At 28.8% G+C, this 12,684-nt stretch overlaps 2 protein-coding genes across 2 annotated transcripts; one reads left to right on the forward strand and one right to left on the reverse strand.

The window, feature by feature from the left end:
- The first annotated feature begins 1,324 nt into the window (after positions 1-1,324).
- Positions 1,325-10,766, forward strand: LOC116775142 (ethanolaminephosphotransferase 1-like). Its single transcript, XM_032667964.2, has 9 exons — positions 1,325-1,601; positions 1,890-1,958; positions 4,310-4,529; positions 4,822-4,975; positions 6,097-6,205; positions 7,020-7,177; positions 7,743-7,920; positions 8,311-8,487; positions 8,836-10,766. The coding sequence occupies exons 1-9, from the start codon at positions 1,545-1,547 to the stop codon at positions 8,896-8,898; spliced, it is 1,185 nt and encodes a 394-aa protein (XP_032523855.1). The 5' UTR covers positions 1,325-1,544; the 3' UTR covers positions 8,899-10,766.
- A 1,226-nt stretch (positions 10,767-11,992) lies between these two features.
- Positions 11,993-12,666, reverse strand: LOC116775152 (coiled-coil-helix-coiled-coil-helix domain-containing protein 7). The gene is made up of 3 exons (XM_032667983.2): positions 12,489-12,666; positions 12,320-12,418; positions 11,993-12,239 (listed from the first exon to the last, which is right to left on the reverse strand). The coding sequence occupies exons 1-3, from the start codon at positions 12,537-12,539 to the stop codon at positions 12,129-12,131; spliced, it is 261 nt and encodes an 86-aa protein (XP_032523874.2). The 5' UTR covers positions 12,540-12,666; the 3' UTR covers positions 11,993-12,128.
- Between the last annotated feature and the right edge of the window lie 18 nt (positions 12,667-12,684).

Consider the following 12,684-nt stretch of genomic DNA (forward strand, 5'->3'; position numbering starts at 1 on the left):
TATTATTTTACTAAATACGTCGGTTGAACATATATTTCAAATAGTCAATAACGTATTTGCTGCTGTGGTTAGTTAAAACAGGTTAGGACAAAATATACTCCATTTGAAATTCGAACCTAAAATTATACGAAGAGTATAATTTTGCCAGACCACAGACTATATAGGGAGGAGCGAGCCTGAAATTCATTTATGATTTTCGACAGCCGGTCGGTCAAAAAACTTGGCTTTACGCATTTCCGTACCTCTAAGGTCTGTAACTTTACTAGTTATTCAGAAGGCAACTGCTTTACCTACGTCATTGTCTAGAGTTATTGATGAACGAGGTGTTAATTGAAGTTATGATGAAGAGAAGCTCTTTAATATTTGCAAGAATGAAATAGACCTTTTTAATGTAAGCTTATCAATTTTATGCTTTATATTTTTTTTACGTAAACTTCCCTTATCTGCTAAGATTTTAGTACATTTTATCCTTAGATTTTGAAGTTACCAGATTATGAATTTTTTAATTCATTTAATTTGACTTATCAAACAATCTAACATGATTTGATGTCACACTAATATTTTGCACATTAATAAATGGTGTATACAGTTAAATGTAAAAATGTATGAACGTTTTTACATAAACAAGAAGAATTGGCGCAAGAAGTAGAATTGGCAAGAAAAATGGGAGGGTTTTTTAAATTAGCAAGAATCACCCTTACAAAAAAGACACTCACTCACTCCATCAAAAAATAATATGTTACAAAGACAATTTTTTTTAATTCTAAGAACAGCACTTCGAAGTTATCTATTGGTAACGAATTAGAATACCAATGATTTCTTTTAATAAGATCAGGTTTAAAAAAAAAATCTTCGAAATTCGAAAATAGACAAACATTTATGAAAAACAAATTTAGCAGACAGCTGATTACATAAAATGAATCATAATGTTTGGTAACAGATCTACTTTAAGTTAAAAATGTAAAACATGAAAAATTCGAAATTTACCATTATTTACCTGTATTTATTACCAGTTAAAAAATATCTTTTAGGTTTTTGCTTCCTAAACACGCTTAAAAATAATAGTAAACTAGATGTAAACTGAGCTTTACTTCATAAAATTATTTTAGTGATGGCTACACTTATTCAATGTGTAACTAGCTTCTTTTAATACATAATATTAAAAAGTCGTAAACTATTTGGTCATAAAATGAACTTTAGTGACAAGTAATAGAGTCTAATAACATTGAAATGAGAAATATACTGATTTTTATGTTGACAGTAAAGCTATCTCTTTCTCTCCCTTTCTTTCAGGGTATGGTTGTTTCATATTTTTCAAAAATTAATGACTTCGCCTTCGGTACTGACGGGCAATCGGTCTGGTGTGGTCACTGTGCATTTCGTATCTTTTATATTCGTAATTTGAAGAGGTTAATTAAAAATGCGTTACATTTATGTATAAAATAAAACTAAAGATGCCAAAAAGTAAAACCGAATTAAGATTGAAGTTTTGATAGAAATTTGGTGTTTATTTTGTTTTGTATATTAGCGGTGAAATCGTAAAAATGTTTGACTATAAATACCTTGGTCGTGAACATCTGGAAGGCTTCGATAACTACAAGGTAATGGTATTAAGAGTTTAATGTAAATCTGAGACACATTTCTTATAATACAACATATAACTTAAATAAACTTACTTTAAAATCATAACCTACAAACGTATCGATCTTTTACGCAACTTTATGCTTTAATAGTTACAATTCGCTTTCCATTTCAACATTTCCTTTATAAATTTAAATGTTTGCTATATCAATATAGCATATAATAGTTTTACAATAAATTTGCAGTATTAATCTCGAGTAATATAGATTATAAAGTATTATTTTACGATATGTACAATATTGTTTCAGTATATGGCTAGGGATACAAGTCCTTTAAGTGTATATGTAATGCACCCGTTCTGGAACAAGGTTGTTGAGGTAAGAAATGTTATATATAAAAAATTAAAAAATATATTTTTGTACATTTAATTCAAAAGCAACCTAATGCTGTAACAAAAAAAAGAATAGGAGGTATAGTAAATAAAATAGTAATTAAAAAATATATATAACCTCCTTAAAAGATAGATTGTTTAATATGTAAAAGAATAACTACTGTTTTTTTTTATGACATCCTGTTTTAGTTTCTGTATAACTTTGTTTCTAATAGGAAATTTTTATATTCTGTTACATTTTAACACATTTAAAACTCGATAAATGTTATAAGTTTTTATGACTCGTTCATAATAACATAAAAAATAATGTCTATAAGGTAACTTATTACTAGTTTACTTATGAAAATACATTTTAAATTATACAAACTCCATAAGAAAAACAAATTTTAGGAAAAACGTAATTTTATCAAACCGTTACATAACCGAGACGGGGTATTAAGACTTTAATTTTTACATTACTATGTTTTAGTTGCAATATAATGAAAATAGTTATAGTTACAACCTAACATGGTGTTTAGGAAGACAATCTACGGAATGGAAACAGTATACAAAAGATATTGTTTGTTAGAAAGTTTATCCACTAACATAAATATGAATGCTCGCTTTTAACATGCAATATAGTCCTCTAACAGATTATGAATTTAAATTTATTTAAATAAAAAGTCAGACAAAACTAAATATTCTTTATCATAGAAAACACATCTCAGCTATAAAAATTACCTCAAATCTCACTTTGTAACTGACATTCAATAAAATATCTCATAAGTACATAAGATGTGAAAATTTTGAAAATTTTATTATCGTGTTTATGATTTAAAATTTTAATGTAAGTACTGTATTACATCTTATAATGTGAATATTTTTAAGATCACCTATTCGTCAAATATTTAGCACACAAGTGTATTTCTCATAAAACACACGACATAACATTAATACAAAAAAGTTTAAAACCATTATATTTAAAAAAAAGATGTTAAAATTAAACTGTTTTTTTTTTTATTCAAATTATTATAATCTGTGTTAGAAATTTTCAGTAACAGCAAATATAATAACAAATGTATTTTACAATTAATTTAAATGAGGAATCCTTTAAAATAATTAAGTATTTGGTTAAAAAATTTATCTAAACCAATTATCCGACTGTCATATTATTATTTAAATAATTATATATTAATTTAATTAATTATTAAAATATATTTCTTACTCTGAATGATTCTTATTGAGAACAAGACATGGTTGTATAACAATGCCTTAGACTGAGATAAAAGATGACCTACATTTAAGAAATAAAAGATAACATCACCTTGGACAAGAATTATCTAATTGTGAATAAAATCAATAATATTTAATTATAGAATAAAATATCATATTTATTCTCATTATTTTTCTTTATTTTTTTTTCTATATAGATATAAAACCTATTTACTAATTAAAAACAACATTTCTAATGACCATTATATAATATGTTATTGTTTAAATACTTGTTTAATAATAACTAAACAATTGAATAGAAATATTAATTCATCAAAATAATACAAATGAAAGTCTTTAAATATTTATGTAATTTAAAATCTAGATTATAACATGATATAATTTAAAATTAGGTTGAAAGATTACGACCTTAAATATTATCTGTGCTATGTTAAGGCGTCAAAACCTAGTTTTGGTGTAAATATTTTAATATATAGTTGTTATAGTATATTGTATAGTATCTTCTTTTACTACCAATTCCTATCATGAAATACACAGATCAGAAACCAAAAAGTTTTCATACCTTTCATGGGCATAGTTTGCACTTGATGGGGCCCGTAATAATATTTGGTTGGCGTTCATAATTCGAAATTTAAAAGAAGAGAATCGAAGAGCATAGAAAGGAATTAAGTTTTTTTTATATTTTATTTCTACGTGTTACATACGTCTATATTTATCTCGTCTGCCAGTTACCACGGTTGCTTAAAAATAATCGAAATATTACGAACATGTAGAAATAATAATAAAAAAAATAGTTTCATTTCATTTGTGTACACGCGAAATTCTTAGCCACACAATTTTAACTATTCTAAATTCAAATGCATTTGTCATTCTATTTTTCTTTAGGAATTAAATATAAAGCCTTTGATTTATTAATAGATTTAGGATAAAAACGTTCTTAATCAAAATGTACACCTGCTATGACCTGTAATTTATACGCCTAATACAGTTGTATGTGACATTGATATGATGTACAAATATTTATGTTTGAGATACACTAAACTGTCTGTATTAAGTGTGATTGTGAAAACACATGGTAATTATCGTACAGGCATTATTTATAGTAAGGTAATTTATACTTTTCAGTTAGTACCCCGTTGGATAGCACCGAATGTCCTAACGTTTGCAGGGTTTATATTAACAGTGGCAGATTTCTTGCTGCTATCTTTCTATGACTACGATTACTATGCAGCGGCCACTAAATATAACACGACCAGTACTGAACCTTTGAACGGACACACGGAAGTTATACCGCAGTCATTGTGGTATCTATTGGCTGTGTTCCTCTTCTTAGCATACACTTTAGGTGAGATATAAGTCAGTTTTTTATACAAAAAGTGTTTCTGGACCTACTTTTGGTACTATTTTTATTATTGTAATACTTATTTATTATTCGCTGATAAAACAAATTCGATAAGGATTGTGGGTGGGGTTAATCTTAGTGTATATTTGGGTCATTTTTAAAATTTTACCTACATATATATAATTATATAATGTATGTAATTTTTTTAATTCATCCGTGATGAAGAATACAGTTTAACCCATACAGCCAATGTCATGACAAGGAGGTTGTAAGTTTTTTTTTATATATTTTACAGACGGCATTGATGGTAAACAGGCCCGTAGAACACAGACCTCAGGGCCTTTAGGAGAATTGTTCGACCACGGATTAGATTCTTACTCTGTGTTCTTCATACCAGCATGTCTTTACTCCATATTTGGTCGTCTAGACTACTCAATATCGCCTATCAGGTAAGATAAGTAAAAATTATTACATAATTTTAATGAAAATTTGCATACTGGTATGAAAATAGTATCGGCATATATTGAGTACAAAGCAATCGTACTATGAATGGTATGATGGCGTTTGCGTACGAGAAATTTCATGATTAAAAACACGTCATGTATGACTAGATTATTTACTGCATCGCTCGCGTCTATGGAATCTATTATTGAGCTCTATATTAATCTTTCATTGTGACTACTTTAATATGAAATTTCATCACAATTGGACTAGCATTATTCCAATCTAAGGTTATCTTGTATGATCATGTAAAATTTAGCAACAGTTATATATACATACATATCTTTTTATCTTAATTCACGAATTATTTGTGTAACTTATTTACGCATCTAAACATATAAATAAAATTGGATTGTCTGTTTGTTATATTGAAATAACCGTCTCTTACTACATACATATATATTGTACATACAACAAAATAACGCTTTTTTTTAATTTTTATCTGCCTGTCTGTCTGTTTGTTCCGGCTTATCTCTGAAATGACTGGACTGATTTCGACGGGACTCTTATTGGCAGGTAGCTGATGTAATAAAGAGCAACTTAGGCTACTTTTTATCCCGAAAATAAGTGCGCGAGTGCCGCGTGGAGCGGCTACGGTCCTTAAAAGATTTTTCATTGTTTTTTTTTTACGAATACGAATTCGCCGGCAACAGTTGATTGTTAAATAAATTTGCAATTCATTACTCAATTAACTTACCCGTAATCTTATAACATTTACGCTTCGTTATATTTTTTAAAATGCTCATTAATGTCCATACATAACGTAGCTATAAATTATCACGCTCGAAACGATCCAAGGTCATGTCCGCTACAAACCTAGTTTTAAATATCATAATATGAATTTTTGCTCTCTATCGTGTTTCTAGAATAATAATGATATTGTATTACGTAGTCACTAACTAATTATATTGTTTTTAAATTATTTAAAATTCCATAAGAACCGGTTGAAACCGGTTCTAACTAGTTTTTATGGGATAGATCTTTATTTTTTATAATTTTTAGAATACTTATATATATAATTCAATTGTTATACAAATAACAAGGGTATTCATTATATGTTTATATACAGGATGTATTACGTGATGTGGAATCTTTTACTGAATTTCTATCTGAGTCACTGGGAGAAGTACAACACCGGCGTGTTATTCCTTCCCTGGGGCTACGACTTCAGTATGTGGGTGAGAATGAACGCATATAAAGGCGTTTAAATTTAAACTTACTATGTTTTGATCTGAAAATAGATTCGTTTTATTTTTTTATATATGTGAAGATTAGATGTTTTTTCATACTTGCTATCAATAATCCATTTATATATTACACTCGTAATGCAGATTAATAAATAATAAATAAATCATTATGTTTAATCCCGGTGTTGTCATACTTAATACGCAATGTTGCCAGTTTTTGATGATAGTAGGTCTATGAATGAAAACTTGAAACGCTGCGTATGTAGTTGCGATAGAAGCTTGTACTAAAGATTTAAGATACTGATGGTAGAATAACTTTTGGACTTAGGTATTTTTGGATGTTCTATTAATTAATTTGCCTATTAAGATTATTCTTATTATTAAGAGGCGAAGAATTAATCGAATGGCATATATTCTTATATACAACACACATAATACTCGGTAAAGTCTATAAAGTCACTGTTATTAAATGGCTAACATAAAAAAAAACCTAATTATATTATTTCATAAGCTATACTTACAATATTATTATATTATATAAAAACAAACAGTCGACCTAACCTTAAAAGTATGTTTGACTTTTAAAATAAATATTCATAAGTTTACTGTAACTCTTTCTAATATTTAGTCAGTAAATGTTATAGATCGTCCATAAATTAAATAAAATTTATTAAAAAGTCTGTCGTAAATTGTACGTCAGTACAAAGTTACATCGCCCGTTCGGCCACGAACTGTCAGAAAGTCAAACTCTGAGCTTCGCTATATATGCTATACAATATTAATGTCATTATCTAATATCACACAGACGTCAACGTTCGTGTTCCTATGGACGGGATCTCACGGGACATCGTATTACAAAAAAAACCTCTTCGGTTCATATACACTGGCCGATGGTTTCGAGTGGCTCATCTACGCCACCGGAGTATTCACTAACTTGCCAGTCGCTGTATACAATATATATCAGTAAGTGTTATATATACATACACTAACTCTCAGTCTAAATCAATAAATAAATAGTTTATAGATAAATGACATAAGTCTATTTAAATGATTCACGAGTAATGAAAAGCTAAAGCATTTGTCTTTGGTATGTCTTCTACAAGTGGCGATAGTGTCGATAGTTCATTGTCGATAAAATATTTCTATATCCTCAAGAGTAAACTAAAAGTGACATAAATGCACTCATTGTTCGATCAGCATCAGCAGGATACAATGATTTCTTTTATAAAACTTTGCCTTAATAATGTAACAAAACAAAAATTAAACATAGGCACTATAGATCAATTGGAAAAGCAATTGAAACGTGACATTCAAGTGATTGCAGGTTTGAATCCTACTCATAAAAATCGATGAATTTTCCTATATTACCTATCGATACTAATTTTTTTAATCACATCCAGGTCATGTTGATATTATAAGAAAACGTTAATAAATTATTTGTTTCAGTTACTAATAACGCCATCTGTTATCTTGTATGTGTCAAATTCAATAATGAAACTCTAATGACATGCCACTGTGCTATTTCCAGGTCATACAAGCTTAAGACAGGTAAGATGAGAGCTCCTCTTGAGGCAGTACGTCCATTGTGGTCCTTGCTCAGCATATTCATAGTGTGTACCGTCTGGGTTCACTGGTCAAACAATTTACCTAATAGCGACCCACGAGCTCTATTCCTTCTTATTGGGACACTATTCAGTAATGTAGCTGTGAGTACATCCTGTATATGTTTATATAAATACCAAAAGAGATTATATGTTAAAAATAATTTGAATTTGGAATGCTTGTTAAATAATAATATTACTATATCTTATCTGTACAGAAATTAAATGTATATATATACTTAGCCTTTAATAATCCAAAATATTGCATTATTTATTTTTGACATTAAACTTTTCATTTTTATAAGCAGTAAATCTAATAAGAGAAGGATGAAAGAGTAAAAGATAACATAGAAATAAAATTACGAATTATTTATCTGTCTTCCTAATAACAGATAATAAATTAATCTCAATTTTTTTTTTCAACTTAATAATTAGAACCTATTTTATGAAAATACTTATTTTATTTTAATAATATAATATATCTGTATGTTCCAGTGTCGGCTGATAGTGAGTCAGATGAGCAACCAGCGTTGTGAGGCGGTCAGTTGGTTGTTGTGGCCGTTGTCTATAAGTGTGATGTCTTCTCTGGCCACTCCGCAGTACGAGCCGCTGTTCTTCTACACTATGACAGTGTTCAGTGTCCTCGCCCATGTCCACTACGGCACCTGTGTTGTGAGTTTGATCCACTTTGATCCATATTAACCTTCCATAAACCAGGATCGATATCCAAAATTCTAAAACCTATTGCAAGCCTTCACACACTCTGGCAAAATAATCTTATACATATTTCACTAACTATAATTCAATTTTATCCGAATTTGTGTCATTTTTGAATTAAAATTATATTGAGCTATTAATTATTTTATTTATAATAACTCTATTAAATTTTTTAATGCTATGGCTTCTTTCGCACTGGAATCGTGGATTAATTTACCAATGTCAACGTTTTTGTTGAACGTATTATAATATAGAGTACTGTGCGGAGGAAGCCTAAAGTAATAACGAATTCCTCGTCATCAGGTCCGTCAAATGTGTGAGCACTTCAGGATAGGCTGTTTCCATATAAAGCAGCGTTCAGACTGACTCCTAGCCGACAGTGCGTGCTAACTGACATCGAAATTAAAATGGAAATTGAACTTTATATCCTACACAATAAGTTTCATTATTAATTGTATTATGCACTTGACATTTATTATTTAGTATTTAATATTTCGTCTTCATATGTATGTTGTTTGCAATCACTGTATTTATAATACAAAATTATTTTACCTATAGTCTACAGTGAATGCCAAGTACATATTGGTACTTATGTCATATAAAATAAAGTTGAATTTCCAACAACAAATTTCATACTGAAACATTACATCCAACATGAATAACTGTCAATTTGCTTAGAAATATATATAATTTTTGTCTATCGATGTCATACATTGTGTATTACCATACGTATATCCGTTGCAGGCAGATGATAATTATTTTTGTACACTCTATAAAGCACGCATTGTCCCCGCGGTTTTTATTTCTAAGCGTATGTCCACACGAGTGGTTGTGAATTTGAACTTTGTGACTTTAACGAATTCTGTATTTACGATAATCATATTATAAGATGTAGTCTTTTTTCTTGTTATTTTTTGCTGTATATACTTATAATTCATAAACATTACTGTAATTTTTAGATCTTTTTTGTTTTTTTTTTTTAAATTATAATATTATTATTTTTTTTTGGCTGTTTAATCTGTGTATGTTTTTGTAATAGTCTGTGTATGGGAGACAAATCTATATTATCATGTTTGTATTCATTTAATTTATGTACAGATAAGATATAGTAATATTATTATTTAACAAGCATTTATAAATCAAATTATTTTGTTGTTTGTAACATTTAATCTTTTTTTGTTATTTATTTATTATTATTTAAGACGACACTTTATATTTCTATATATTGTAAAGTAAAATTCTCCTATATTACATCATGTTTGAGATACATAATATATATATTTTTTAATAATATAGATAATGAAAATATCACATTGAAATGTCGTTTAACAAAAAGTATTTGTACAAAATTCAATTATTGGAAAGTGCCGTATCAATGGACGCTCTATAATAATTGAACAGTATTAAATGTCACTTTTATATCCCTCTGTCATACCACCGATATATTTCATATTGAAAATCAACTAAATGAGAATATGTGAAATATTTTCATATAATCTGAGTTACTTCGCTGATTATACAAGTTAAATATAACTAAGAAATATATGTAATATTTGAGATTTTTAATAGCCCTTTGTGCTATTCATATAAACAAGCATATTTTTATACTTAGAACTCGCTGCTAACACTCCTCATAAGTTATAAGAGCAACTCAAAAATTGAATTTTATGTGAAAATTAATTTTCATAATTACTCAGCAGTCTATTTTATTGAATTTACTTCGAATACATTCAACGTATGATGTACTCGGTTTAGAATTTTGTGGTAATTTAGTCAAATTATTATTTTTTTATACAAATGCCCTATAAGATATATAATCTTTACCAATCATCAATGTGTTAAAATAATATAGAAATACTACCTGTAATATACAGTTACACAGGATCCTACCGATTATAACTTTCTTATAATCTATGTTTATCATATATAAATTAAATCCGAAACAAAAGAGGTTTTATTGGAATTTCTAATTCATACAGGTTAAAGTATGTTAATTTTCAGTGTTTTTTTTTTACTGAATTAAAAAATTTTAATCAATTATAACATTATCATCCTGTTCATAGTCTGTGCTGTTTTATGTGTATGTAACATCAAGATGAATTCTTCATGCTATGAAACAAGTTCTTCCCGATTGCCTTGAAAATGGATGTGATAGCTTAGGATAGCTAGGTCATAGCTTTACACTACACGGTCACCACTTTGCAAGACATTTGAATTATAACTATTTAATGAAATTTGTCTTTTATTTAATGTTCCCATTACTTCTATATCAACAAAAGGAGATATGTACGGATATTATTAATAACACTTTCAGTTCATTTAAGGCGCATTTTCATTGGTCGATAAGTCGGTAGTTAGCCCGATTGCGGGGAGTACCCGCATGCGAGCTAACAACCAATGAAATCCACTGGTCGATAACTCGGTCGATTAAACGTGTGCGGGTTATATCCGCATTCGGGATAACGACCAATGAAACTAGTCAGTCGATAACTCGGTCGATACAAAGCATGCGGTGACTCGCCTCCGTTCAGTCATTTATTAGACGTCATCAATATTACGCGCATTATTTATATTATTAACGCTGTTTATTTACGCAGCGTGGGAGCAAAATGGCTGAACGGTTTTCGGATTCACAAATGCTAAAACTCGTAGAGATCTATCGAGACTACGAATGTACTCGCACTTCAAATGCGAGCTCTAACGACCAGTGAAAATGGCTCCCCGCATGCGGGCCTTATCGCATGCGTTATAGAAATCACCAGCACCCCGTATGCGGGCTCTGACGACCAGTGAAAACGATAAACTCTTTGCGGGCCCTATGGCATGCGTTACAGAAATCTCCCGCACCCCTAATGCGGGCCTTATCGAGCAATGAAAATGCGCCCTTAAGGATATAGTTTCATTTTAGCACGCCTAGGATGAAAAAATCTACCTTAAAGCTTCAATTATCACTATGACCTTATATGAACTATTTATCTGTTCTAGCATAAATTAAATCCATTCAAAACTGTTGTTTGACTCATATATTCTGCTGAACTTGACATCTATACTTAAAACTAGAAAAGAAAAAAAATTAAAAATCCTTAACATATTTTAGATGGTTACTAGATGAAAATGAAGTTGTAATTAATGACATTGTGACATTGAGAAAATAAGAAAAAAAATTGATCGAAACTCCTGAATCAAATATTTAGCAGGTAAATATTGAAAATGTAATCTCAGGCAGACATTTTATGACATATGCAACAACTTAGTAAATGAAACTAGTTCTTTGTTATTACAAAAATCCTTAGATTCAAATCATCAAAAAATAGCATTAAATATTTTGTCAAACATATTTCATTTCTGCTTTTTAATAAACAATAAACATTTATAAAAAATAAATAACAAAAAATGTGCTATATGTACTACAGGTTTCTGCAGTACACAACATAGAATATATCTATAAACAAAAAGACAATTTAAGACCACAATTCATTTTATTGAAACAATAAATTAGTTCAGTCTTTAAAAAATGCGTTATTTTGTGTTTGCAAAGTCCTATATATAAATTACGACTGCTATTTTCACAGAAAATTAATATTTAATCAATCATTTTATTCTCCTTTCATTTTCTTTATATATTCTTCTTTAACCTTATTCCTGTCTTCAAGATCAGGTAAATAAGGTGTAATGCCTTTGGCTCGTCGATCTTTAGATACTTTGCCCTGTAAAAATATATATTTTTTTTATTAAAAGAAAAATGATATCACTATAAAATATTTGCGTTATGTTGATAGATCCTCACCCAAAATTTCTTACATGTGTTGTAGTTATCAAAATATGCCTCGCATTTTTCATGATCAAAATTATTATTATTTAGACATTGATAGGATTTTTCTTGTTCCTAAAACAACAACTTCATTATATAAGTATTAAGGTTAAATCCACATAATAAAACAAATGAAAATCCTAACCCTAAGACATGGATTAAAACGTTCTGCGTCTGTATTTCTCAAGTTTTTCATGTTTGTTTTTGTTTACAGTTTTTTATGTTTAATATAATTAAAATATTACAACTTAAGTTTCACTGTTTTTCAATACAGTTTTGCATTTTTACTTTTTCTAAATTTTGGATGACAATTGTGCAACTTTGTTTTTTTTTTTGTGCAA

The sequence above is a fragment of the Danaus plexippus genome, chromosome 25 (assembly GCF_018135715.1).
Source record: "Danaus plexippus chromosome 25, MEX_DaPlex, whole genome shotgun sequence".
Taxonomy (NCBI): Eukaryota; Metazoa; Arthropoda; class Insecta; order Lepidoptera; family Nymphalidae; genus Danaus; species Danaus plexippus.

Bases quoted from the DNA above. Each gene is read 5' to 3' on its own strand.
- LOC116775142 (XM_032667964.2), top strand. From the start codon at position 1,545: ATGTTTGACTATAAATACCTTGGTCGTGAACATCTGGAAGGCTTCGAT. The intron at 1,959-4,309 runs GTAAGAAATGTT...TATACTTTTCAG, and splicing joins TCTGGAACAAGGTTGTTGAG to TTAGTACCCCGTTGGATAGC. The intron at 7,178-7,742 runs GTAAGTGTTATA...TGCTATTTCCAG, and splicing joins GCTGTATACAATATATATCA to GTCATACAAGCTTAAGACAG.
- LOC116775152 (XM_032667983.2), bottom strand. From the start codon at position 12,539: ATGAAAAACTTGAGAAATACAGACGCAGAACGTTTTAATCCATGTCTT. The intron at 12,419-12,488 runs GTTAGGATTTTC...TTGTTGTTTTAG, and splicing joins GTTTTAATCCATGTCTTAGG to GAACAAGAAAAATCCTATCA. The intron at 12,240-12,319 runs GTGAGGATCTAT...ATATTTTTACAG, and splicing joins ACACATGTAAGAAATTTTGG to GGCAAAGTATCTAAAGATCG.